General features: G+C 35.6%; 1 protein-coding gene across 2 annotated transcripts; it reads left to right on the forward strand.

Moving 5' to 3' along the window:
• Nucleotides 1-546: 546 nt before the first annotated feature.
• LOC140887219 (YTH domain-containing protein ECT4) lies at nt 547-7,822 on the forward strand. Of its 2 annotated transcripts, none has more exons than XM_073294324.1 (8): nt 547-894; nt 1,884-1,921; nt 2,074-2,251; nt 3,255-3,313; nt 3,400-3,912; nt 4,502-4,996; nt 5,483-5,695; nt 7,082-7,822. In XM_073294324.1, exons 1-8 carry the CDS (start codon nt 840-842, stop codon nt 7,340-7,342), a joined length of 1,812 nt encoding a protein of 603 aa, XP_073150425.1. In that variant the 5' UTR covers nt 547-839; the 3' UTR covers nt 7,343-7,822. The 2 variants fall into 2 exon arrangements, with proteins under 2 accessions (XP_073150425.1, XP_073150426.1); XM_073294325.1 differs by having other exon boundaries at nt 4,511-4,996.
• Nucleotides 7,823-23,695: the final 15,873 nt, after the last annotated feature.

Below are 23,695 nucleotides of genomic sequence, written 5' to 3' on the forward strand. Positions count from 1 at the left end.
AACATTTCTTCCTAAATAAAGTAGTCTGAATATTAACAGATCTTGGGGGCAGAGAGAAACAACACCTTGAAAACTTTTCTTTGTTATTGTATTCCTGTAGGCAAGAGCGGTAAAAGTAGGATATAATCACATGACAATTTTGCAAAATCTCTTAATGATCTCATCGGTGAGGACAATCACCGTTGTCGGAGAATAACTTTGATGGTGAAGGTGTAGGAACCTAGAATTAAATTTGTTTTATAATAGAGAGCTCTTAATATTAAAATCTGACAGCGGGAGTTGAACTTAAAAAAAAAATTAACAGTGAAGAGTCCTTAATAAAATATTCTAACAAGAGAGTTGAAATTAAAAAACAATTGACAATGACGAGCCTTTAATAAAATATTCTGGCAAAAAGATTGATTTGTAATGAAAATAAGGACAAAGATTTTAACCTAATTTGCCCTAAGTCAATCACATATTCTAACACTCAATTATATTACATTTTAATAAATGAAAAATGAAACACGGTAATAACATAAATAGTTTGTAACCCATCTGCACAGTCAGTCAGTATGGCTCTGTAAAACCCCATCGTATTCGTGTGCGTTTGTTTTTCAAACCCTCCCGCGAAGCAAATTTTTCCCTTCGAAGATTTCCTCAAAACTTCGAGATTTCCAATTGTTTGAGAATAATTCGAGGGTTTTATTCACGTACAGTTGGGTTTATTTGGTTCAAATCTTTTTGTTCGTTTCGATTGATCTTCGATTTGGTTGTTGGATTGGATAGATCTGAGATTTTTTGGCTCTTTTTTTTCTCCCCTTTGATTCGTTTTCATTGGTTAACATTGTTTGGGTTCCATGGAAGAAACAGATCGGCAGAGCCTCGATCGATTCGCCCCCATCTCATCGCCTGGTTCGTTGTTATCAATTAATCTGTTTTTATGTGATTATTTCTATGTTCTTCTATGTCTCAATTTTTATTTTTTATTTTTGGTTTCTGGAGAACTGAATTTATATTGCATTTTTGTCTGTCGAAGTCTTGGGTTTTGGGCGTTCGTGAACAATTTTTTTGATTTGGGGATTTCTTACATGCACTGTGTCAACCGGATTTGAGCTGTATCGCCCTGAAATATTAATAAATTAGAGAAATTTAAGCATAATTTGTTCGTTCTAATGTTTGCTTTTCAGTTGTTTTTTGTTTTTTTTTTTAAAAATTGTGAATTTTGTTGGGTGATTAAGTGTCAGTTGATTCGGGGTTGGTTATGGAAATTAAGGCCCATGAAAAGTCTAGTCTGAACTTATAATTTAAGAAACTGGTATTCTGATGTGAGTAAGAAAAGATCAACCTCTCACTTATTCTGCATGATTTAGTTATTCTCTGAAAACTAAACGAGGGTCACTGTACCGTTTTAAGATAGAAAAAATGTTGTTAGAAAGAATTTCGTCTAGACAATTATTCTTGTAATTTTAATTTCTATCCTGTGTGTGAGCATTCGATCCATGAAATATTAATATATTAACAGATGCTTGTGTATGCGTAGCTTGACATCAGTCACTCTTGATTAAGTTTAACCATCAGGGCACACAGATACTCATTCCGTGGTCCATCTCTTGCTCTTGCTTAGCATACTGATTTTTTTAACCTTTTAAACTTGCACCAGTCATTGTAATAGACTGAGTTGCCTGTATCGGTAGTAATTTCTTAGCCTTATATTTTCCTTTTTGTATCATTATCTGTATTGGTTTTACCTGCACATCATCATGTGTTGTGATGTGGTGGGAGTACCATGAAATAACCCAGTCTTCATTTTTGTGGATTAATATATACTATTAAAAGTAGCTTATTGATATTTTTCTGGCAACCTATTTCTTGGAAAGTTGTTGATTGCCTTGGTGATGCAGGTGACAGAACTGTTGAGCTGCATAACTTGACTGAACAGGTGAGTATCAGCCATGCATCGATTTATTTGGTTTTTGTGCCCTTACATATATATGTGTGTGTGTGTGTGTGTGTGTGTGTGTGTGTGTGCACGCGCTTGAAGTAACTTTGATGATTTGCTTCATTTTTGTTTCTATCTGATTATATCATCAGCCACTTTCACCAAAAGATGAAAGGATTATTTCTGCAAATCCTCCTCCAAATGTTGCAATATCCGGGGCTTCAAGAAACCCAAAAGATATGCCTGCAACTTCGGAAACTAGTGGATCTCTCACAACTACATATCCATTCAGTTCATATAAACCTCAAGATCAAAATTACTATTTTGGAGGTCAGTGGTTTGATTTATTTCTATTGCGATGTACCATGTAGGAAGTATTACTTTCGTGTACGGAAACATTCACATTCAATGAAAAAATAGGCAATTAGTTCTGTTTTCGCAAGGATTTGAATTTTATTCTCGTTTTCGCTGATGCTTACTGACCACTTATAGTAAGATAATTGTCAGAGCAATTCGTACATTAAGGTGCAACAACATTTTCTTAGCTAGATTTTCATGGCTTGACAATTTCAGTCACAGCATAAATTAGTCGAGGGTTTGAAGTGATTTTGGAATTGGAATTTAGCATTTCAAACTATGCAATCTAGTTGTAAAAATCTAATGTTTTCAAACAGTGAGCAAACAACCAAAGACTTGAATTGGGCAAGGAGAGATCAATCAATCTGGATAAATAATTAGACTCTCGTGGTAAAGAACTTCTGTAACTGAGAAAGATGCTGCAACTACAGTTTAGGGAGGAGGCTCAACTCTAATAGCAGATTTTAGGGAGGAAATCACACTCTTTTTGGGTCTACTATTTACAGGACCTGGAGTTTTTTCGCACATTAACAAGTACAGCATTTGGGCTGGACTTTAGGGTTTCCTTTTCTTTTTATAGTGAGAAGTAGCAGGTCTATGGGTTTTTTTTTTTCCTTTTCTGTGTAAAAGTGCGCTTCAGGCTTTTGCAAGGGTTGTGCCTGGGTGGTGGTCTCCCAGGCATGATGGTAGTGCCTTTAAATGTGACTCATGTTGAATCTGGAGACTTAGATTGGGTTTCATCTCAGTTTTTGGAAAAGACAATAGTTAGAAATGCCTTTGGGCTGCTATATCGGGATACTATATTCATTTCTTGGTGCTAACATGACTTCATATTTCAAGATAGGGGTATGAAATATAGAGTAAATGTCAGTCAGTCAGATCCTGTAGAGTGATCATCATTATGTTTTTATATTTGTTGTATTGTTCTCGCTTCTTTGTGTGGCTTAGGTTTACAATCTACTTTCCCTTTTTCCAGGGTTTGACAATGGCACTGGTAACTGGGACAATGCAAACAACTTACAAATCATACCACCGGTGGGTATACATTTTTTGTTGTATCTATATTATTTTGCTGAAACGTAGAACAGTCAGATGCTAAAATGTGTTTTATCATGTTTAAGGCAATGTACAACGAAAATTCTTCCCTCTTCTTCCCTCCGGGTTACGGCTTCGACTCCCCGATGGCATATGGACAGTTCCCCCCATTACCTAGCCCTTTATCGACAATAATGATAGATGGTCAGCTGTTCTCTCCACACCAAATGCCTGTGACCCCACCGTACTATCCGCCAGCTGTTTCACCCGGCCCACCACATGCTACGTCGGTGCATTCAGTTTCACAGGCTGAGTTGATACCAGCTGGAAGTAGCAGTCAAGAAAATCTGATTGACAGCACATTTTTTGGGCCTGGATCAGGTTATTATCTACCTTTTGGATCTTTTGGTGGAGGGGATCTATCTGGAAATAGTGGACTTGGTCTCTACAAATTTCCTGGAGAGTTTGGATCCAGTGAACCGTTGCCGAGTCGTTCCAGTTCTCTAGATACTAGCAGGTTCATGTCTCCATTAAGTTCTGGAACTGTATACCCTCAACCGATTGGCATTCTTGGATCATATGAGCAAAATGTTGCACAGGTTCGAATAACATTTCCTTATAAAACATACACATTCTTTTTTTAGTGAAAAAATAGAATGTATCAAATAGACATGCTTTCGAGAATGCCGAGCCTCCACAATTGAGACGAATAATAATCTGTGTCTCTTTTTAGTATCATTGCTTTTCATTGTTGGTTGATGGTGTGAAGATGATTTTTGCTAGGAACTTCAAAAGAATTTTCTCTAACCTGTTAAGCTGTTAGCAGAACGAACACAACTTTCACCAAAGTACATAGTATTTACCAAATATCTCATTCTTCATGTGTACCAGATCTTTATTTTTAGCATATAGGAGTTCGATTTGACTTTACTGAAAAGTTCCAGTATACTGTTTGCTTTGTATTAACATTATCAACCAAATGCCTTGTGATCATCACTCTATGTGGAGCTTTGATCTTGTATCATTTTGCACAGAAAAATGGTCTTTTACGTCCCACACTGCAATTTGTAGTGCTAACTTTCACAAAATCTGTTGCATTTTTTTCGATTTAATTTAGTCTGTACACCATTTGAGGCAGACCTATTTAAAGTAGTGTCTCTTTCTTGATTTCTAATATTGTATTGTCAGGCATTTCAGGGTTTTGGAGTGACACCAAACTCCTCATCCAGACATTATGCTCATGGCAGTTCATACCAAGGTGGTTCTGGGTCTAATTTTAGCCGAAATCGGTTTGCTATTGACAAAGGTGGAAGACGCGAACGAGATCGGGACACTATCAATACTTCCGCTGATACACTAGGTATTTCAAGTGACCGGAATCGTGGGCCAAGGGCGTCGAAGGCCAAAGGCAAGAGTTCTCCTGACGAGGGGTCTGCATCAGGCACTAAAGATGTTGAATCTACTTCTGGGTTTCAAATCAATGAGTTTAACTCCCCAGATTTCATAATTGACCATGAATGTGCCAAATTTTTTGTCATTAAGTCTTTCAGCGAAGATAATATCCATAAAAGTATAAAATATGGTGTTTGGTCCAGTACCCCTCTGGGAAACAGGAAGCTGGATGCTGCCTACAGTGATACAAAGAAAATGGAAGGCAATTGTCCCCTCTTTCTCTTTTTCTCGGTAAGTTGATTAACTTTTTAACTGCCAATACTCTTTGTAATTTACTTGCAATCACTCCGACAGCAGAGTACTTTTTTAGAATAAAAGGATTGATACCATGAATCATGCAAACTATTGTCCTCTTGTTGCAAGAAGTGTGATAAATATAGTTGGTGTTTTGAAATTGATTAAAGTGTTTGGACACACAAGGAAAATCCTTTATTCTTTTTGGAGTCAAATAGCTGTTTTTGGATTCCTTGATTGAATTTTTAACTGACAATACTCTGTTTTTTGTTTTACTTGCACTCACTCCGACAGCGGAGTACTCATTTCGGAATTAGAGGTTTGATACTACGAATCGTGTGAACTATTGTCTGCTTGGTGCTAACCAGCATTTGCTTGATCTTACATAGTTTTTTTGGTGGCAGGTTGCCAGGTTGCACATGTTAGTTTTGCCATTGATAATTAGCTTATTCACATTTTTTAATGGCTGCGTAACTACTGCAGGTTAATGCTAGTGGGCAGTTTTGTGGTGTAGCTGAGATGGTAGGATCTGTTGACTTTGAGAATGATGCTGATTATTGGCAACAGGATAGATGGAGTGGACGGTTTCCTGTCAAATGGCACATCATTAAAGATGTACCCAACAGTCTCTTCCGCCACATACTTCTTGAAAATAATGACAACAAGCCTGTTACTCACAGTCGAGATTCACAAGAGGTATTGCTATGTTCTGAATTTATTTTTCTGATTTTAAATCATGTTTTCCAGATTTTGGTAACTGTTAGAAATCAATCCAGAGATCTTAAGCTATTCAAAAAAGTTTTAACTCAAATTCTCATTGTTTTCAATTGGTTTGACTTGAGAATTACTAGGTTCCTTTCTCTGATATTTTCGTACGTCTTCTAAATTTCTTATTTTGTTTTAAACTGATATTTATTGTTGGATAGAAGTGGGAAGAATTGGAATTTTCCATTGTCTGAGGTGAGTATCTAAGAAGATACTTCAAAGTTCCATGAAGAAGTCAGAATTTTATTTAGGATATCGGTAATGATTAATAGTTACTGAGGATGCAATTGTATTTGACTTAGAAGGATTTCACAGTGCTGATTTTATTTTTAATTTTTACAAGTGATTGATTTGGAACGCATAGTAGATTATCTAGGGCTAACTTTTTTGAAAGTTTATTGAATTTACTGGGAGTTGTAGTAGAAGTTAGCTTCTTGTCATTGGCAATTCTTTGACCTTAGCTGCATCATGGTAGATTAACTGAAGTAGTTCTTGTTGGAGAACGGAAGTGTGGAAAATACTTTCTTTGATTTGTTTCCCTCTTTTCCATAACTGCATGGGCTAGCTGCACAATTGGCGCACACAAACACTTTTGTAGTTAGATATGCATGTTTACTTGTAATAAACTGGGGGCAGTGTGTTATGATGGTGGATTAGATTGGTGAGTGGACTGTTTTGGCTGGGGAGCATGGAGAGATGGTCGTGCATTATGAACTTTCGAGTACTAGACTACTAGGGTGGGACTGGACCTCTAGAGAAGTGGGAGGCTGAGAGTGACGCGGGGAGTGTTAAGGTCGTTGGATCAATGTAATAAGTGTACTTTTTTAAAAATGGTTTTGGCACTTGTTCAGATGCGGCTTTTAGCTTCAGATGACCGATGGGAAGGATTTGTGAGGAAAGGGATTGTTCTCATAAATGGGAAAACCTTCAAAAAGGTCTACTAATACCATAAATTTTTTAGTTTAAGTGGATTGATTTGACTTTTTTTTTCCTAATCATAACCATCTTCCATCAATTGTTAAAATTATGGACTAATTTTCTCCACAACCTTGTATCACATTCTTAATCACTTATAACCTTCGGCATTTCCTGGTGTGAAAGCAGGGCCTCTTTTGTGGGCATGTATGTTCTTATTTAGTTTTGAACACCACATGCACGACTGAATATTCTCGCTTTAAACTGTATAATTCCAGATTTATTGTCTCCCTACATGTTAGTTTATTCACCAAATCATCTCAACTCTTACAAGCGTCGATGTCTTTGAAAAGTTGTAGGGTCATGCCTCTTGATTTATTTATCCATGGTTCCTTATTTCAGGTGAAATTAGAACAGGGAATTGAAATGATCAAAATTTTCAAGAACTACGATGCTGAAACATCGCTTCTTGACGACTTCAACTTCTATGATGAGCGTGAAAAGTCCTTGCTTGAGAGAAAGGCCAAACAACGATCCATTTCAACTGGAAATACATCAACCTCCCTTGCTACTGAATCAATAAATCAACTATCTGATAGTTTGGTGGACACACTCCATTTGGATGGTGCCAAAAACCTGTCCAAAACTAAGGATTTGGAGTAGCAGTTACTGTATTAGCATTAGCAGACTACATCATTTGCTTCTAGGCATTCGAGTTTATTATCAGAAGTCACTGACCGGGGAATGGTATCTCTTACCAGCTGGGGTTACCCTTTTCTCCGAATCTCTTTCTCTTCATCTTATTTGTTTATTCGAGATTTTTAGGGAAGACTAGAGGCCGGACACCGGGACAGCTCTTGTACTCTTCTTTATTTCCTGTGGTCATTTCATTTTTACTTTTCGCCATTTTTAATTTGTCGTATTTAAGATAGGGTGGTGTAAGCATGGGAGGATTGCGAAATTCGCGTGCCGAATGCTTGGTGGTTGTAATTTTTTTTTAGCTTTTCTACATTACTTGGAGGGCAGATTTGTATTAGGATGCTATGTATCAACATTCTGTATAAGCCCCTCAAAAAAGGTGGCAGTTAAAATCCCAATGAATGCAGTGACATTGTTTACAGGATAGGAAAAGATCAAATAAGATGCCCCTTTTGTTTACTTTTAAATTTAAATAGCCGATTATTTATATTAACAGTGTGCGGGTCGATGGATTTGGAGTTGAAACAATTTACATCCACTGTAATAGACTATTAGCTTTGTTTGGATAAAATTTATGTTATAATGGATTTTATAGAACAAGGTGATGAAATCTTAACGTTAGATAATGTTGTTGAGATTTTATAGATCAAGGGTTGCGTCCAAGGGATGTGGACATGGAAATGCGTGATTTGGTCCAATTCAAAATAGATGTATACAATTGAAATTCGATCAAGTGGTGTGATCGGATAGTTGTGATTCATCAGAAGGGGTGTGATCTACACTAAGATCTGACGGATAAGATCAAATTTCAAAACTAGAGTTGAAATTTAGTTTCGATTTACACTCATAACAGTGTCTTATTCCAATGCTTGTCAGTTGTCCCAATATTTGTTGAGGTATCGTACCAACCGTTTCGCGAGGATGATTCAAAATTATCGGTAGATGAGATCCTAACATATGGGTAATACTCAAATCATGCATTCAACGGTTCGTATTTTTACACATTGGCGTAATTAATTATATATTGTTGACGTGGCAAATCATGAGACATTAGATCTATCATTGGGGTATTATTCATATGCTAGGTTAAAATCAACCAAAACGACCAAACAACAAAAAGAAAGGGAAACAATTCAAGATCAAGCAAATAGCCACGTGAAATCTACACAGATGTTCAATTAAAATAATCACGAGAAAAGGAAAAAACAAACAAACAAACTTGATAATTAAAGATTTCCATCAATAACAAGTTAGTGATATGATTTTGAATATAGATGATTATCAAGATAGATTTTTTGTTAAGATAGATATCTCAATCTTATCTATCTACATATTTGTATCTTATTAATTGTACCTTATTAATAAGGGTTCTCACTTATGAATGAAACAAGTATGAATCATTATGGAAACTCACTTTTCTCTCTTTTCACATTAAATTTATAACACGTTATCAGCGAATGCTTTTCGTTTGAGTTGATCTCCGGAAGAGCACAACTCGTTATAAAATATTTGTAATGTTATATCAATTACACGAATGCTTTTCGTTTGAGTTGTTCTCCCGAAGAGTACAACTCGTTATAAAATATTCATAATGTTATATCAATTAATGCTCTTGGTGTAGCACAATATTGTAGTTTTTTTGTTGATGCTCCTGAAGTGGCACGGTACAATTTTATATTGATACTTAGCAAAATCCATATCTATCAATATTTTTGAAGAATATTGATTTGATAATTGGAATCTGGTCAGATTTATGAATTATGATATAAGAAATGTCGATATTCCTGAAAAGTTTTAGACCGAGAAATTAAATCTATAAAATCAATCTATCAATATTTCTGAAAAATATTGATATCAGATTATAAATTTCATAAAAAATAATGATTTTAGATCTAGAAACAATGTCAATGAATAATGATTTTAAATATATCAACATTATCAATTTTTCGAAGAATATTAATTTTAAATCTAGCAACAATATGAAGAATATTGATTTTAGATATATCAACGTTCTTGAATATATTGAGTAAGATTTGTATCGATAAATGATATGTTATTGATTTTAAATATTTATGAAGGATATTAACGCATAATAAAATATTTATCGATTTTCTTAAAATAATTTTGATATAGTGTACGAGATTTGTTAATATTCTTGAATGATATTAAACTATCATAAAGATATGCTAAAATTCTCGAAGAATATCGATCCTAAATATAAATTCTCGAGTTCTTGTAGTGATCCAACCCGAAATCACTAACTAATCAGAGATTAAGCATGTAATTAAATCTTAAAATGACATTAAATAAATCCAGCGGAAACTTGAACTATAGTAATACAACATACACCGGCAGAACAACCGGGTTAAATAAAAATATTATACAAACCCATCGAACGAAAGATACTAAAAGTCCAACCTAACAATCTAAACAGAAATAGGATCTCCACGCTGTGGGGCCTCGGGTTGCTAATCTCATTTTTGAGGCAATTAGTAATTAAACATCATTAATTAAACAAGTGAGGAGAAAGATCAAACAAAAATTTTTTTTTATAATAGGGAGCGCTCGAGCGGTCATAAGCTACCGCTCGGGCGCCCCATGTTACCCAACTCTCGGGTTGGGGAAAATTGGGCTGAGCTCGGGCTGCCAAAAAATGCAGCTCGGGTGCTGCCTGGGGCAGATTTCTGCCTTGTTTTGCAGCTCAACTCCCTGATCTTCCAACCTCTTCCAAACATGCTCTTTTTGTTCTAAAACATATTAATTCAGGTCGAAAACATGCATTAACATACAACTCAAGTTTCAAATATAATTACAAGCTTTAGTTACATAAAACTAGAAGTCGAGAATACATCAAAACCAACTACACATAAGTTCAACATGCTCTCTAGTTTGTATCAAGTGATGATTTTCTAACGTGTTTCACAAACCATACATCATACAACTTCTTCTATAATCCAAAACTCCAAGTGCTAAGACTCTCTCTCTCGAGCTACCCATGACGTCTCTGACTAGCTCCTGCTCCATCTGTTGTCATGCACACATACAAAATAAGACAACAGCCGGAAATATCCGGTGAGAATATAATTCTCAGTATAAAAGACATATACATGCAAGATTAACATATCTCAACTTCAAGATACAAGAATAAATTTCATAAGTCGTAAAACAGCTTCGTTCGTTGAGATTAATAGCCGCCCCAGGCCTCAAGATTTGAATAAAATCTTGGTGTTGAGATTTAAAGCCGCTCCAGGCCTCAAGACTCGTATCTAATTTTGGATTGAGGTTTAAAGTCGCTCCAGGACTCAAGATTCATATCTGAACCGTGGATGGATCCATTTTCGATAGTCATATTTGATACGACAACAATATAACTTCAGTTATACTATAAAGATCCACTACCTGTGATGGATCAACAAGTCAAATTCTAAAACAAGAACATATAAGTAAACAAGTATGTGATTTCACAGGACAACTCGAGAATCCTCTAGCTCGAGTATTAAAATCTCTTTCTATCGATGTCATTTTATACCTTTCTTTTCTTTGAATTTTAGATGCTTCAAGTCTTGACAATCTACAACAAAACTCATATCAACATCTATTCAAACTCACAACTCAATCTTCAATACCAAAACAACTTCAAACCTTGTTCACTTCTTAACCGATTCGAATACGGAATTCCCGAGCTCGTCAACTTCGTATAAATCTGTCAATTGAAGTGATCACAAGCATAATATATCAAAAATATCTCAATCCATGTCTAGATCAATAAAAAATATCACAAGTCTGGCTATTTTCGAACCGACGGCATAACGACAACAAAATCGGTAACCGAAATGATATCAAACTCAATCTATCAATATACTGTACTTAAAAATCAGCTCATATCAACAAGATATCATCATAAACCAGCACAATAAAACATGGCTAGGTTCGAACATAGGCTGGACAATGCATAACAATCAAACCGATATCCGTTCTTCAATCCGACTTCGATACGGTAACGCATAGAATCTCAAAAACACATATTCATGATTGATTCTGATTTATGCCAACATTCAATTTTCAAAACATGCTGGAACATAAGAAAACTTACACCAAATCTAAGCTCGTCGCAAGAGGATCGCAGCGCTATGTCCGGAATTAAATTCGGTTGGCCGGATAAAAAGATACAAGCTTTGAAAGATCAATTGTTTTAGCTAAAATCTGAAATAAAGAGAAGGGTTTTGGTGCTTGCTCTGAAAAATGGTGAGAAGGATCAGCTTAATTCTGAATTCAACAAGGGTCCAAGTCAAATTTGCTTATTTTCACTTTTGGCCCCTCAAAACTTCATAAATTGCAATTCAGTCCTCGACCCTCTTTGTAATTCAATTTCAATCCTAAGTAATTTATGAATATTAGAATTTAAATCTAAACTCCAAAATTTTCAAATTAAATATTCTCGGATTAAAATTAAATACTTTTGGGGCTTTACAATTCTCCCCCTCTAAGATATGATTTCGTCCTCGGAATCGCATACAATCTGTATACACATAAGATAAGGAAATAATAGAATTTCTAAATAAGAACTCACATCAATGAAACAAATATGGAAATCTCTGTCTCATATCTTCTTCAGTCTCCCATGTCGCTTCTTCAACTCCATGTCGATTCCACTGAACTTTGATTAACTGTATTGTCTTGTTTCTGAGTTGTATTTCTTTACGATCAAGTATCTGAATAGACTGTTCAAAATAACTCAGAGTCTCATCAAGTTTTGCTTCATCAGGTTGAAGAATATGAGATGCATCAGGCTGATACTTCCGCAACATAGATACATAAAAGACGTCATGTATTCCAGATAAAGATGGAGGCAATGCAAGTTGATAAGCAAGATCGCCTATCTTCTCCAGAATTTCATACGAACCAATAAATCTCGGAGACAGCTTTCCTCTCTTGCCAAATTTGACAGTACCCCTGAACGGAGAAATCTTCAAAAATACTCTGTTTCCCTGCTCAAAACATAACGGTCTACGTCTGACATTTGCATATCTGTCTTGTCTATGCTGAGTTGTTTTCATTCTCTGCTGAATAAGCTTCACTTTCTCAGTCATATCCCGAATCATATCCGGCCCAGGTTTAGAAGCCTCTGAAACATCATCCCAGTACAGAGGAGATCTACACTTATTACCATACAGTGCTTCAAAAGGAGCCATTTCTATACTCGTCTGATAGCTGTTATTATACGAGAATTCCACGAGTGGTAATGAATCCTGCCAACTGATGCCAAAATCTAGCACCACTGCTGTAAGGCCCGAAAATATTAAGTTATTAATTACGAGATTTAAGATTTAAATTCTGAATATGAGAAAATATGAATTTGAGAAATGTCAGAATTAGAGATTTAAATTTTGGGTAAAAAATATTTAATTTGAGGATTTTTCGGATTTTAAGATTTTAATATCCGGAATTCTTAAATTTAAAGATTAAAAATATTTGAATTGATATTTATGGAATTTAAGATGTAAATTCCAAGATTATAAATATCAAGAATTGACTTTGAGAATGAAATCCGAGCAAGGGCCAATTTGAAAATATTGAAAAATTCAAGGACTAAAATGCGATAAGGTCCGAAATGATTTAATTTTAATTCGAAAATATTTAATTTGAGAATATTTAGAGTTTAGAATTAAATTCTACTATTCTTAAATTATTTAGGATTAAAATTGAATTAAATCGCTTGTCCGAGTACTGATTTGCAATTAGGCCAAAGTTCAGAGGCCAAAATGCAATTTTCTTGCAACTTGGCCATAAAAACATGTAAAGTGGAATAGAATGCATCAGAATCTCAGCCCACTCAGCCAAGAAAACCAAGAGAAGAAGGAGAAGGGTTCCAAGTCCATTTTCAACCTTTCAAACTCCGATAAAAATTGATCCGCCCGGTAGAATTTTCGATTGATCATATATTTGCGATCACGACTTTGAGTGCTACGTTTTGACGTAAGTTTTATGAATTTCTACCATGTTTGAATTTTATGATGTTGTTAGAATTAAGATTTGACTGTATAAAAATGTTCTAGCATATACGATGATAGCATATCTAAGACGGATCGAGAAAAGATCGTCGTTTGAACATGTTATTGAATTATCGAATATTTTCTGAAAATGTGAGCTGCTGTTCACGTGTGTAAGCTGCTGAATTTGTGATGATATTGAGTTTAAATGCTTGTTAAGAAGATGTTAAAGCCTTTGGGATTTCCGGTTTCGAACCGTTACGCCGTCGGTTGATATTTGATGAATTCCTAGAAATACATGCTGTTGATTTCGAATTTCCAGCAATGAAATAGGAATGATATGAGTTATATATCAATGTTTAGATGATGATTAAGTTGTTGGAATTTTTGGTTTCGAATCACGGCGTCGTCGATTGGAATGTTGATCATTTGATCAACATTTGAAGTTGTTTAAGCCTTGATCATGAATTGAAATGAGTGTGAGAATTGATATGATATTGTTACATACTTCATTTCAGACTTGAATAGGTTATAACGAGATTGAATCGAAGATTATAGAAGTCAAATCTACGAGTCAAGTTCAAATGACTTGAAGTGTTGAAGTTGAATCAAGAACAACTTCAAGTAGCACCGATTTTTAAGAACATCATTTGATGACAGATTTTGCAAGTTTCTATTGATCAGCATTTGCAAGACTTTGCAACGATTCAAGATGTTTGAATCCAGATCAAAGGTATGATTCGACATTATCTTCGCCACGTAGAACAACTCGAGAACGTGGTGGTTTTTGAGTTTTCCTAAACTCACGTACTTAATTGTTTATATGAGTTCATATGAATTGCTGTTTGTTATTGCTTGGCTTGATTATGATTTGAGTGTTCAAGATGTTTTACAGTATTAATGCATACAAATTTTGTTGCATTCATCTTGAAACCTACCTTGAAAAGCACAGAGAGCTGATTGGCCTAGAGTGCATATGACGTTTGGAGGGCTGTAGTTGAGTGGCACGAAATGTAGATTTACTTCTAAAGCTAGAAGACTCACTATAGTTGCACCAAAGTCAGGGGATTTGAGATATTTAACGCCACCTCGATTGGGTAAGTTGGTGGTCGGTTAAAGATTTTATTTCCCCGGGATCTCAAAAACTAAGCTTTATTGGTATCAGATTTGATAGCCTATTCCTTGAAACATGCATTGCATTTATGCATTAACCTTGAAATTTTTATGGTTTAGAATATGCGTTTATAAATGCTAGCATGTGATTATATGTCATTCAAGCTATGAATGTATTTATATGATTGATTTGATATTGCTGTAAATGAATAGTTATGTTATATGAATGAAGATTCGATTATGCTTCTATGATTGACATGTTCTTACATGTTTGAGATTTAAGATTATTATAGAATATAGATTTATTACGCTTATATGATGTATATGCATATCATTCATACTGATATTTATTCTCATCGGAGTTATCCAGCTGTTGCTTTATTTGTATGTGTGCATTGCATCAGGTTGGGGCATGAGCAAGTCAGACATGACTTGGATAGCGCGAGATTGATAGATTAGAAGTAGTGACTCGGGTTTTAAGCAGATGACATGTATTTTAGACATTTGGTAAACATGTTAGAGCAACAATAACCTTTGTATATATTGTTATTGAGTATTGATTTATGCTTAAGATTTCATGTATTAAAAATGTTTAGATTGCTGATAAAATGCATTTCATGATATAGAATCATGTTGAAAAGCTTATATGATAGATTGTATCATTTTTCAGATTTGAAAAGCTTAATTTTTGAATGTTGTAGCAGGGCACGGACCCCGTGCATATTTTGAGTAAGGGTCCGTGTACCCTCGCTGATTTTAATTATGTGCAGAAAAGCAAAGGCACGGACCCCGTGCCAAGATCCGTGTAGGGGTCCGTGTGGTCTGGAATGAAACCAGTAGCTTCAGAAATTTATAAACTTGGGTACGGACCCGGGCACGGAGTTAGGCACAGGGTCCATGTACCTTGCCTATTTTTATTTTGCGTGCAGGTTAATGCACGGACCCGAGCATGGACCTGTGCACAGAGTCCGTGTACTGTTAAAAAAAATTTCAGTCTTTGTTTTTATTGTTTCTAGTTTGATTCAATTATGGTTAATTTTTAATTTGCCATAAGAAAAGATTAGCAACCCGAGATCCCCACAACAGGTGGTATCCGAGCATAATGTCTTGGACTAAGATAAAAGTTGAGCGGGGTAGATTGAGTCGCATGCATTTATAGTATTGCATGATTATGATTTACTTGAATTGAGAAATTGTATGCGAACATGATATATTTATTGAACACTGCTTGCTTCACTGATATGAGAATTACATGCTTATATGCTGATATGTATGCATGATTTATTGAATTCATCAGAATAAGTGAATTCGTTGTAAGCATGTATTATTTGAAGAGCATGAGCATTTGCAAGTATGTGTTCTATTTAGAAGCATGAGATTATATGTATGTTATACTGAAATTGTATTTTATAATCTCTGCAATATATATTTCTTCTGTTATCGAATAAGACAGATTGTGCAGATAGCATGAGAACCTCAGACAGAACAGAACCTCAGACAGAACAAAACAGTGTTGAGGTAAGGTTTTGAGACGATCAATATGATGATTGCTCTGAGGAGTATGTTAGTTGAACAACTCCAGAGCTATTAATCACCAACTCAGAAAGATACAGATTATGCTATGTCTAGAAAGGGGTTGAGTTGAAAAACTGGATCAGTTGTTCAAGTGAAGAATATTCAGATGAACATAGAACCAGCCTGATTTTATATAAACTCCATGGCTTAGCAAGAAGTTGGTGAATTTGCCAGAAGAACTTATGGAAGAGCAGACATATTGAAATGGTTTGGCAGGTAAGTAAACATAATTGTTTCTTTCTTTATGTACTAGAAGACATGGAAAAACAAAATGTGCCAAACAGAATCATATCAACTTGAATGACTTGATTGAAGCCAAAGATAGAATAAAGAAACTACAAACCGGTTTTATAAAGCAGAGTAAAATTTTATTCACGCCTCTGTAATTGCGAAAAACTATGATCATCACCTCCACTACAAATTTCATAGCAGTATAGCTATGAAGCAAGAGATAGTGACAACATCAGCAAAGATCGATTCAGCCTAAACGCCAACAGATGAAGAAATATAAGCATAGCTCCCCTAGCTGAAACAGATCAAGAGAAAATTTGAATGACAGATAAGTTCATAGACAATAAGCAAGTACAGAAAATAAGGCTCAAGTTGCACCAGATAATGAGATTGCAGGTAATTGCGTAATTGACTGAATCTGCTTATATCTTGATTGCATAGCATATATTCATAGATCAATGATTTGTTATGCTACAATCTTTATCTGTTGAGCCTTTATTAATTGTATGTGTTGCTGAGTCTTTGCCTTTGAGTAGATGGAAAATATTTGACAGATGAGACAGAACAGATAAAATACAGATTTGAGGAAATAAGATTGAATGTGATAATATACGACTTGGGTATTAAGCTAGCATGCATTATAGATATTAATGCAATAACTGAGTACCAATTAACAGCTGATTGAATCCGTGCACTGATTAAACAATAGTTAAGATACGAGTTTCAGAAATTAGATTTTTGTTATTTCGGTAGTGGTTATATAAAGATTAAAGTGGAAGAATGTCGGAAGAATTCTAGTCGATATACATATCGAACTAGTATATAATTAACCTAGAATTGACATATATGTCAGTGGTTAGAATGTACAAAAATAGTTTAATGACATATTACGACCTTTCTACGATATGATTGCAGTTCGATATAGAGTGGTGTGTAAGAGTGGGTGCCCAGTGAGCCAACTGTGTTTTTTTTTTTTTTTTCGGATCGAATTGTTCGAGTCCGTAAATTTTAAAATTGATTTTGGATAAATTTGAATTTTTGGAAAATTTTAATATTTTATCCGTAAATTGAATTTTGAAATCAATTATTTTGGTACAATTGATGATAAGATATGATCTTATGATATATTAGATAAAATATGATTTTATTTGTAAAATTGGATTTTATAGATAAAATATGATTTTATTTGATATGGAGATAAAATATGATTTTATATGTGAAATGTGATTTTATATATAAAATATGATTTTATCTTGTTTAAATTTGAAATGCCACAGCATGTTATCCAATAAATTAATTTTGAATTAAATGTTATTGGATAAGGATGATCGATTGCCATGACCAATTTTGTAGGTGTATGTTAGGAATTTACATTTTGTCTTTATTGTTGTTGGTTTTATTAATGGGCCTGGTTTATGGCCCAATATGAATGTCATATGTAATAAAAGTAAAATGTATCCCCTACTTGTCATTGTTATTTATTGTAAATACATTAGATTTAGTGGGAGATCAAGATTTGAAGATGGTGGGCCCAGCAGACAATGAAGACTGAAGAAATGTAAATTGGAAGCATATGTAATAGGATTGCATTTGCATACTGCATATTACCTAGGATTGGACTAAGACCCGTGATTGGCAACCACGGGTCAATTAGAAATGGAATCGATCATCCTATATAATATGTGATATTATGATTGTATGCATGTTTAGACATAAATTGCGTGAATCCGGCAATGCATGCAATAAATTAAATATGATGAGACAAATATTTTTTAATAAAATTCCTCATTTTAAATATGATTTAAAATTTATATCAAGATAAATAAAGGAAATTTAAATATTGTTTTAATGTTCCTACCTTCCATCAACGGTCAATGTATGTGATGCTACCCGCGGATACGGTCCGGCTCATATTATTGGGGGGGCCCGTCCGTCGGAAAGCTGTACATTGGATTGACAAATGTTGTAAGTTGGGTGGAACTCCCATGGGATCGGCTCATATTATTGGGGGATCCACATGGCGACCGTCCATCACAACTTAATATTGGTGGGTCATCTTGACATGTCACTTTAAACGGCGTCATATTATTGGGCCCTTATTGGACATGAGGTAAACACATGGGGGTTGCTTTGGAAGCAATTGGGCTCTACCTTTTGAGAATTATGGTTGGCTGATATTATTCGGGACCATAAGTTTGTCAATTGGACTCCATGTTCTCACTAAGGAAAAAGTTTCCCGTTTTCACTAGAGGGTGGTGAAATCGTTAAAATAGTGGGAGTGAGATTCATAAAATAAAATTCGCCAATTTTATGTCTTAGTAAATTATTTAAACAATCATCGATAATTGTCTGTTTTATCTCAGTAATCCACATGTTTCTGTTCTCCAACAAAACAAACTTATTGACGCAAACAATACAGAATGATTCCATAAGTTAAGATTGTCCAAAAAGATTTTCTAAGTGTTAGAAAAGGCTTCTAAATGTTACATACAAAATTGGACAAGTCTAAACAAGTTTGCCATCACTGCAAGAAACCCGGTTATTGGAAACGTAACTGCAAGGAATACCTCGAGCAGTTGCGAACTGCAAAGGGTATGTTATTCATTGAAATAAATATTTTTAATACTACTTCTTGGGTATTGGATACCAGATGTAGATCTCATATTTGCAATGAGTTGCAAATGATGATAAGAAGTAATAGGCTAAGGATGGGTGAGACCCAGTCAAGGCTCGGGAATGGTTCCAGAGTTAAATCCATAGCTATGGGAAATATTTATTTTTGCAGAATGGTTTTAAATTATTGTTGAGAGATGTTTTATTTGTGCCAGATTTAATTAAAAACATTATTTCTATTTCTATGCTTGATAGAGATGGTTATTCTTGTAATTTTGTGAATGGGATTTGCAATATTTACAAGAATGAATGTTTAATTGGAAATGGACAACTTGAAAACGATCTATACAATTTAAAACTAAAAGACGTTCCAGTAAATTGTATTGACAAACCGGCGACAACAAACAAAAGGAAAATCGATAGTCAAAACCCGGCAAACCTTTGGCACGCTAGACTAGGTCATATTTCCTCAAGGAGGATGAACAAGCTAGTGGGAGAGGGCATGTTTGATATGTCTGATATTAACTCTACCTACTTGTGAATCCTGCCTAAAAGGGAAAATGACTAAATCTCCTTTTAAGGGGAAGCCTGAGCGTAGTCAAAATCTGTTGGATTTGATCCATACAGATGTTTGTGGTCCATTTAGAGTAGGGACTCAACATGGCCACACCTACTTCATTACCTTTACTGATGATTATTCTAGGTATGGGTATTTATATTTAATGAAATATAAGTCTGAAGCATTTGAAAAGTTCAAAGAATTCAAGGCTGAAGTAGAAAACAAGCTAGGTAAAAGTATTAAAGCACTTCGATCGGATCGAGGTGGAGAATACTTGAGTACCGAGTTTTTGGACTATCTAAAAGAGAATAGGATTCTCTCTCAGTGGACTCCTCCTATGACACCACAGCTTAATGGTGTATCGGAGCGTCGTAATCGAACTTTGTTGGACATGGTTCGATCCATGATGAGCTTCACTGAGCTTCCACCTTCGTTTTGGGGCTATGCGCTTGAAACGGCGGTATTGTTGTTGAATAACGTCCACACTAAAGCAGTGGACAAAACACCATACGAGTTATGGAATGGCAAAGCTCCTAAGTATTCGTACTTGAGGATTTGGGATGTCCTGCTTACGTGAAGCGGACAGTGGGAGATAAGTTGGATAGTCGATCCAGCTTGTGTTATTTTGTGGGGTATCCGAAGAATTCAATCGGATATTATTTCTATTATCCTGCTGAAACAAAGGTGTTTGTTTCACGGAATGCCACCTTCTTGGAGAAGGAGTTCTTATTGGATAAGAAAGGTGAGATGATGGAACTCGAAGAAGTTCGAGAAGAACCCGAAATACAAAATAACGATCCCACACCTCAGGAACCATTGCTGAACACGCCTGCACCTAGAAGATCCGAGAGGACTTCTAGACCTCCAGTTCGATATGGTCTTCTTCTTGAAGAGGGTCAAGATGAACCCGACATTGGATGTGATCCAACTGATGGTAAGGTATTGACCTACAAGGCGCGATTGGTGGAGAAAGGTTATACTCAAAGGCAAGGAGTTGACTATGATGAAACCTTTTCACCAGTTGCAATGTTCAAGTCCATAAGAATCCTGATTGCCGAAGCGAGCATAAGGTATGCAAGCTTCAGAGATCAATTTATGGTCTAAAACAAGCATCAAGAAGTTGGAACCAGAAATTTGATGAAACAATAAAAGATTTTGGTTTCATCAAGAACCCGGAGGAACCGTGCGTGTACAAGAAAGTAGTTAAGGATGCTGTGACATTCTTAGTACTTTATGTTGATGACATCCTACTCATTGGGAATGATGTAGGGATGTTGCAGTCAACGAAGATATGGTTATCAGGTAGATTTTCGATGAAGGATTTGGGTGAGGCATCCTACATTCTAGGGATTCAGATCTATAAGATAGATCTAAGAGAATGATAGGACTCACTCAATATCGATACTATTGAAACGGTTTTCAATGGATGGGTCCAAGAGAGGACATCTACCCATGTGTCATTGCCAGGACCATTGTTTGACAAACATCGCGAAGCAAAATGACTTTATATTACTTCATATTGTTATATTGTGATATACTATTGTTGTTTTGATAAAGACCTTGAATATACTATAGTGTATGTAAGATGTGGTAGAACATGGAGATGTCTATCATGAAATACATCTTATAGTCACTGTATATTCTAAAACCGTTCCTAGTCGATTGAGCCGTCCGATAATAAGGATAAGGATCGCTCGAGTTTGAGACTAGCATTTGCGATGCGGAGTACCACGTTTCATTGGTAGGGAACATGGAGATGTTCGAAGCATGCAAATGGATATTCATAGGATGAATAGTCGAACTACCCTATCCGGACTTTCCAAGTGGTTATCACTTATCGAGTGGATGAAGTCCGCGATTTTGGTTGTACACCATTAGTCCTTACGACTTGAAACATCATGGAGACTCTATATGCTAGTACTGTGCTTTGACTCGTTTACCGACTCTATGGGGGTCATCAGGTGTCGAGATTGGGTACAGTTACGACACATATAGGAGTCGATGCATTGTTGTCAAGGATTCACCACATACTTGCGAGTGTGGATATCCTATGCGATCTGAGGAGATATTAGTGTGACAAATCTCTGGCCAGAGTACTTGATGTGATTTAAGAAATGGTTTCTTAGTAGCACATGCGATGTCACTAATTTGATCTTCAAGATGTATTGCATAGTTATCGAATCTTGAGCGACTCTCGATATACCAATGGTTGTTGATTCGATCGGGATATATGGATGAAGGGACCGTACTGTACGCTAACCAAAATCTACTGGTTCTTGTAGGCACTATCAGTGATACCTAGGGAATCATGGGGCGATGTTGCTAGGCGCTTTACCATGATTCGTTGGGCAAGTCGGAAAGTGTTGTTCCGAGTCACAAGGAGTTGTGAGCCCACGGCTAGCTGTATCCCTGAACCATTGAGGGTCACACAGTGTAATGGAGTTTTAATCCCCGTTGAGATAGTTAAATTTAAAGAGTTAAATTTAATGAACTAAGGAGTTGGACTTCTTAAATAAGAGTAAGGGAGTAGGATTTCCTAAAATGACATAGGGATGGACATTTTTGGAAACCACTGAATTCGGATTCAGGAAAATTTATTTTGACTTTAAAACGTGCAGAAATGGTTTCTGTGCACATTGGTGAAATCGTTTCATCAATCGGAGTCACGATGAATTTTATATTAATTTCTGAACGAGTGGGCTTTGCTTGTCGGGCCCCAGCTTATGACTAATGGGCCCTAAGGTGTTAGTGGCCTGCATTATAAATAAGTTATTTCAGTACAGAAATTACACAGAACAGGTCATAATTTTTGAGAGCAAAAATCGAAAACCCTAGTTCCTCTCAAATAATATTTCGGCCGCCCCCTTGCTCTGTCACAGAGAAATTCCGGTCTGTGATTTTGAATCGCAGTAAGGAATAACGAATCAGATTCGTTTATTCTCTTCGCAGAAAACTTCTGATAGATTTTCTAGTGCAATCTATCAGAGGGATTAAACCTCTGTTCGTGGACCTGATTGAAGGCGTTCATCGGTTCCAGGGAGAGACAACAAGAGCAGAATTGTTCTGTTGGTGTCCATTAATCTCGTTGCGAGATTTGAGGTAAAATTTATTTAATCGTTATTTAAATTTTACACACAATAATTCAATCGTTGTATGGTTGATACCCACACCATGGAATCGTTCCATGAGAAAATTTTTAAACTTCCGCTGCACCGGGTATCAATCGTAATTGGTCTGGGAACTCGCCAGTTTTACAACATGGTGTCTAGTAAGAAAATCTTATGACAACTCGTATAGAAAAGCTGTAACACCCGGTATTTTAAAATACGTAAATTCGCATGCATAATTAGGAAATTTATTTATTGAAAATTTTAGATTTATGGGTTAAATAATTATGTGAAATTATTTGTGCATGTTTTAAGTTATTTTTAAGCATTTAACCCATAATTAGTGATTTTCACGATTTATGGAAATTAATTGTTTTTGATCGCGTAGACGGGACCGTGGACGGACGAGATGACAACTTTCTATCCAAATTATTTTATGAGTTTTTTTAGAGCCCAAAAATATTATTTTAAGTTTTATTTCCTCAACATTATCAGTATTTAATTTTATATAATTTTAGGAGTCCATTTTTATCCAAATTTAGCCAAAATATTGACTTTTAATTACATTTAAAATTCCCTAAAATTAATATTTCGGGATTTTAATTTAGTTATCAGATTTTACTTCTTATTTAGAGTTTTTAAGTTATATATTTTATATTTAAAAATCCTTATTAATAATTTAATTAACCAAACCCCTATTTTATTTAAATTACACCCTAAATCTACCCTAAACCCCACGTTTTCAAGCCTTGGCCGCCACCCCCTCCTTTGTTCATCAGCTTCTTCATTGACCAGCCATCCCCAAGGACTCCATAGCCACGTTTTTGAAGCTTCCAAGTTGATTGTCATTGCCCAGTCGTCCCGGATTCGTTCTACACGCTCCTACCTCTTCTTTTATCGGTGCAAGGCATGTTTCCTTTCATTTTATTGTACTATATCAGTGTTCATGTGTGTGTGTGTGTGTGTGTATACATCAGTTTTATTCAAAGACTTTCAGAAAATAATTGAAATTGGTTGGATGTATGCGCTTTATTCATGTTTTGTGGAATCATGCTCACGTTTTTAAGCCATGGGTGCATCTAGCTGTTGGCCAAGGACTCCTAGGTGGTGTGAGGGTGGTCTGGACTCG

The sequence above is a fragment of the Henckelia pumila genome, chromosome 3, assembly GCF_033568475.1.
Source record: "Henckelia pumila isolate YLH828 chromosome 3, ASM3356847v2, whole genome shotgun sequence".
Classification (NCBI taxonomy): domain Eukaryota; kingdom Viridiplantae; phylum Streptophyta; class Magnoliopsida; order Lamiales; family Gesneriaceae; genus Henckelia; species Henckelia pumila.

Bases quoted from the DNA above. Each gene is read 5' to 3' on its own strand.
- LOC140887219 (XM_073294324.1), top strand. From the start codon at position 840: ATGGAAGAAACAGATCGGCAGAGCCTCGATCGATTCGCCCCCATCTCA. The intron at 4,997-5,482 runs GTAAGTTGATTA...TAACTACTGCAG, and splicing joins CCCTCTTTCTCTTTTTCTCG to GTTAATGCTAGTGGGCAGTT. The intron at 5,696-7,081 runs GTATTGCTATGT...TCCTTATTTCAG, and splicing joins ACAGTCGAGATTCACAAGAG to GTGAAATTAGAACAGGGAAT.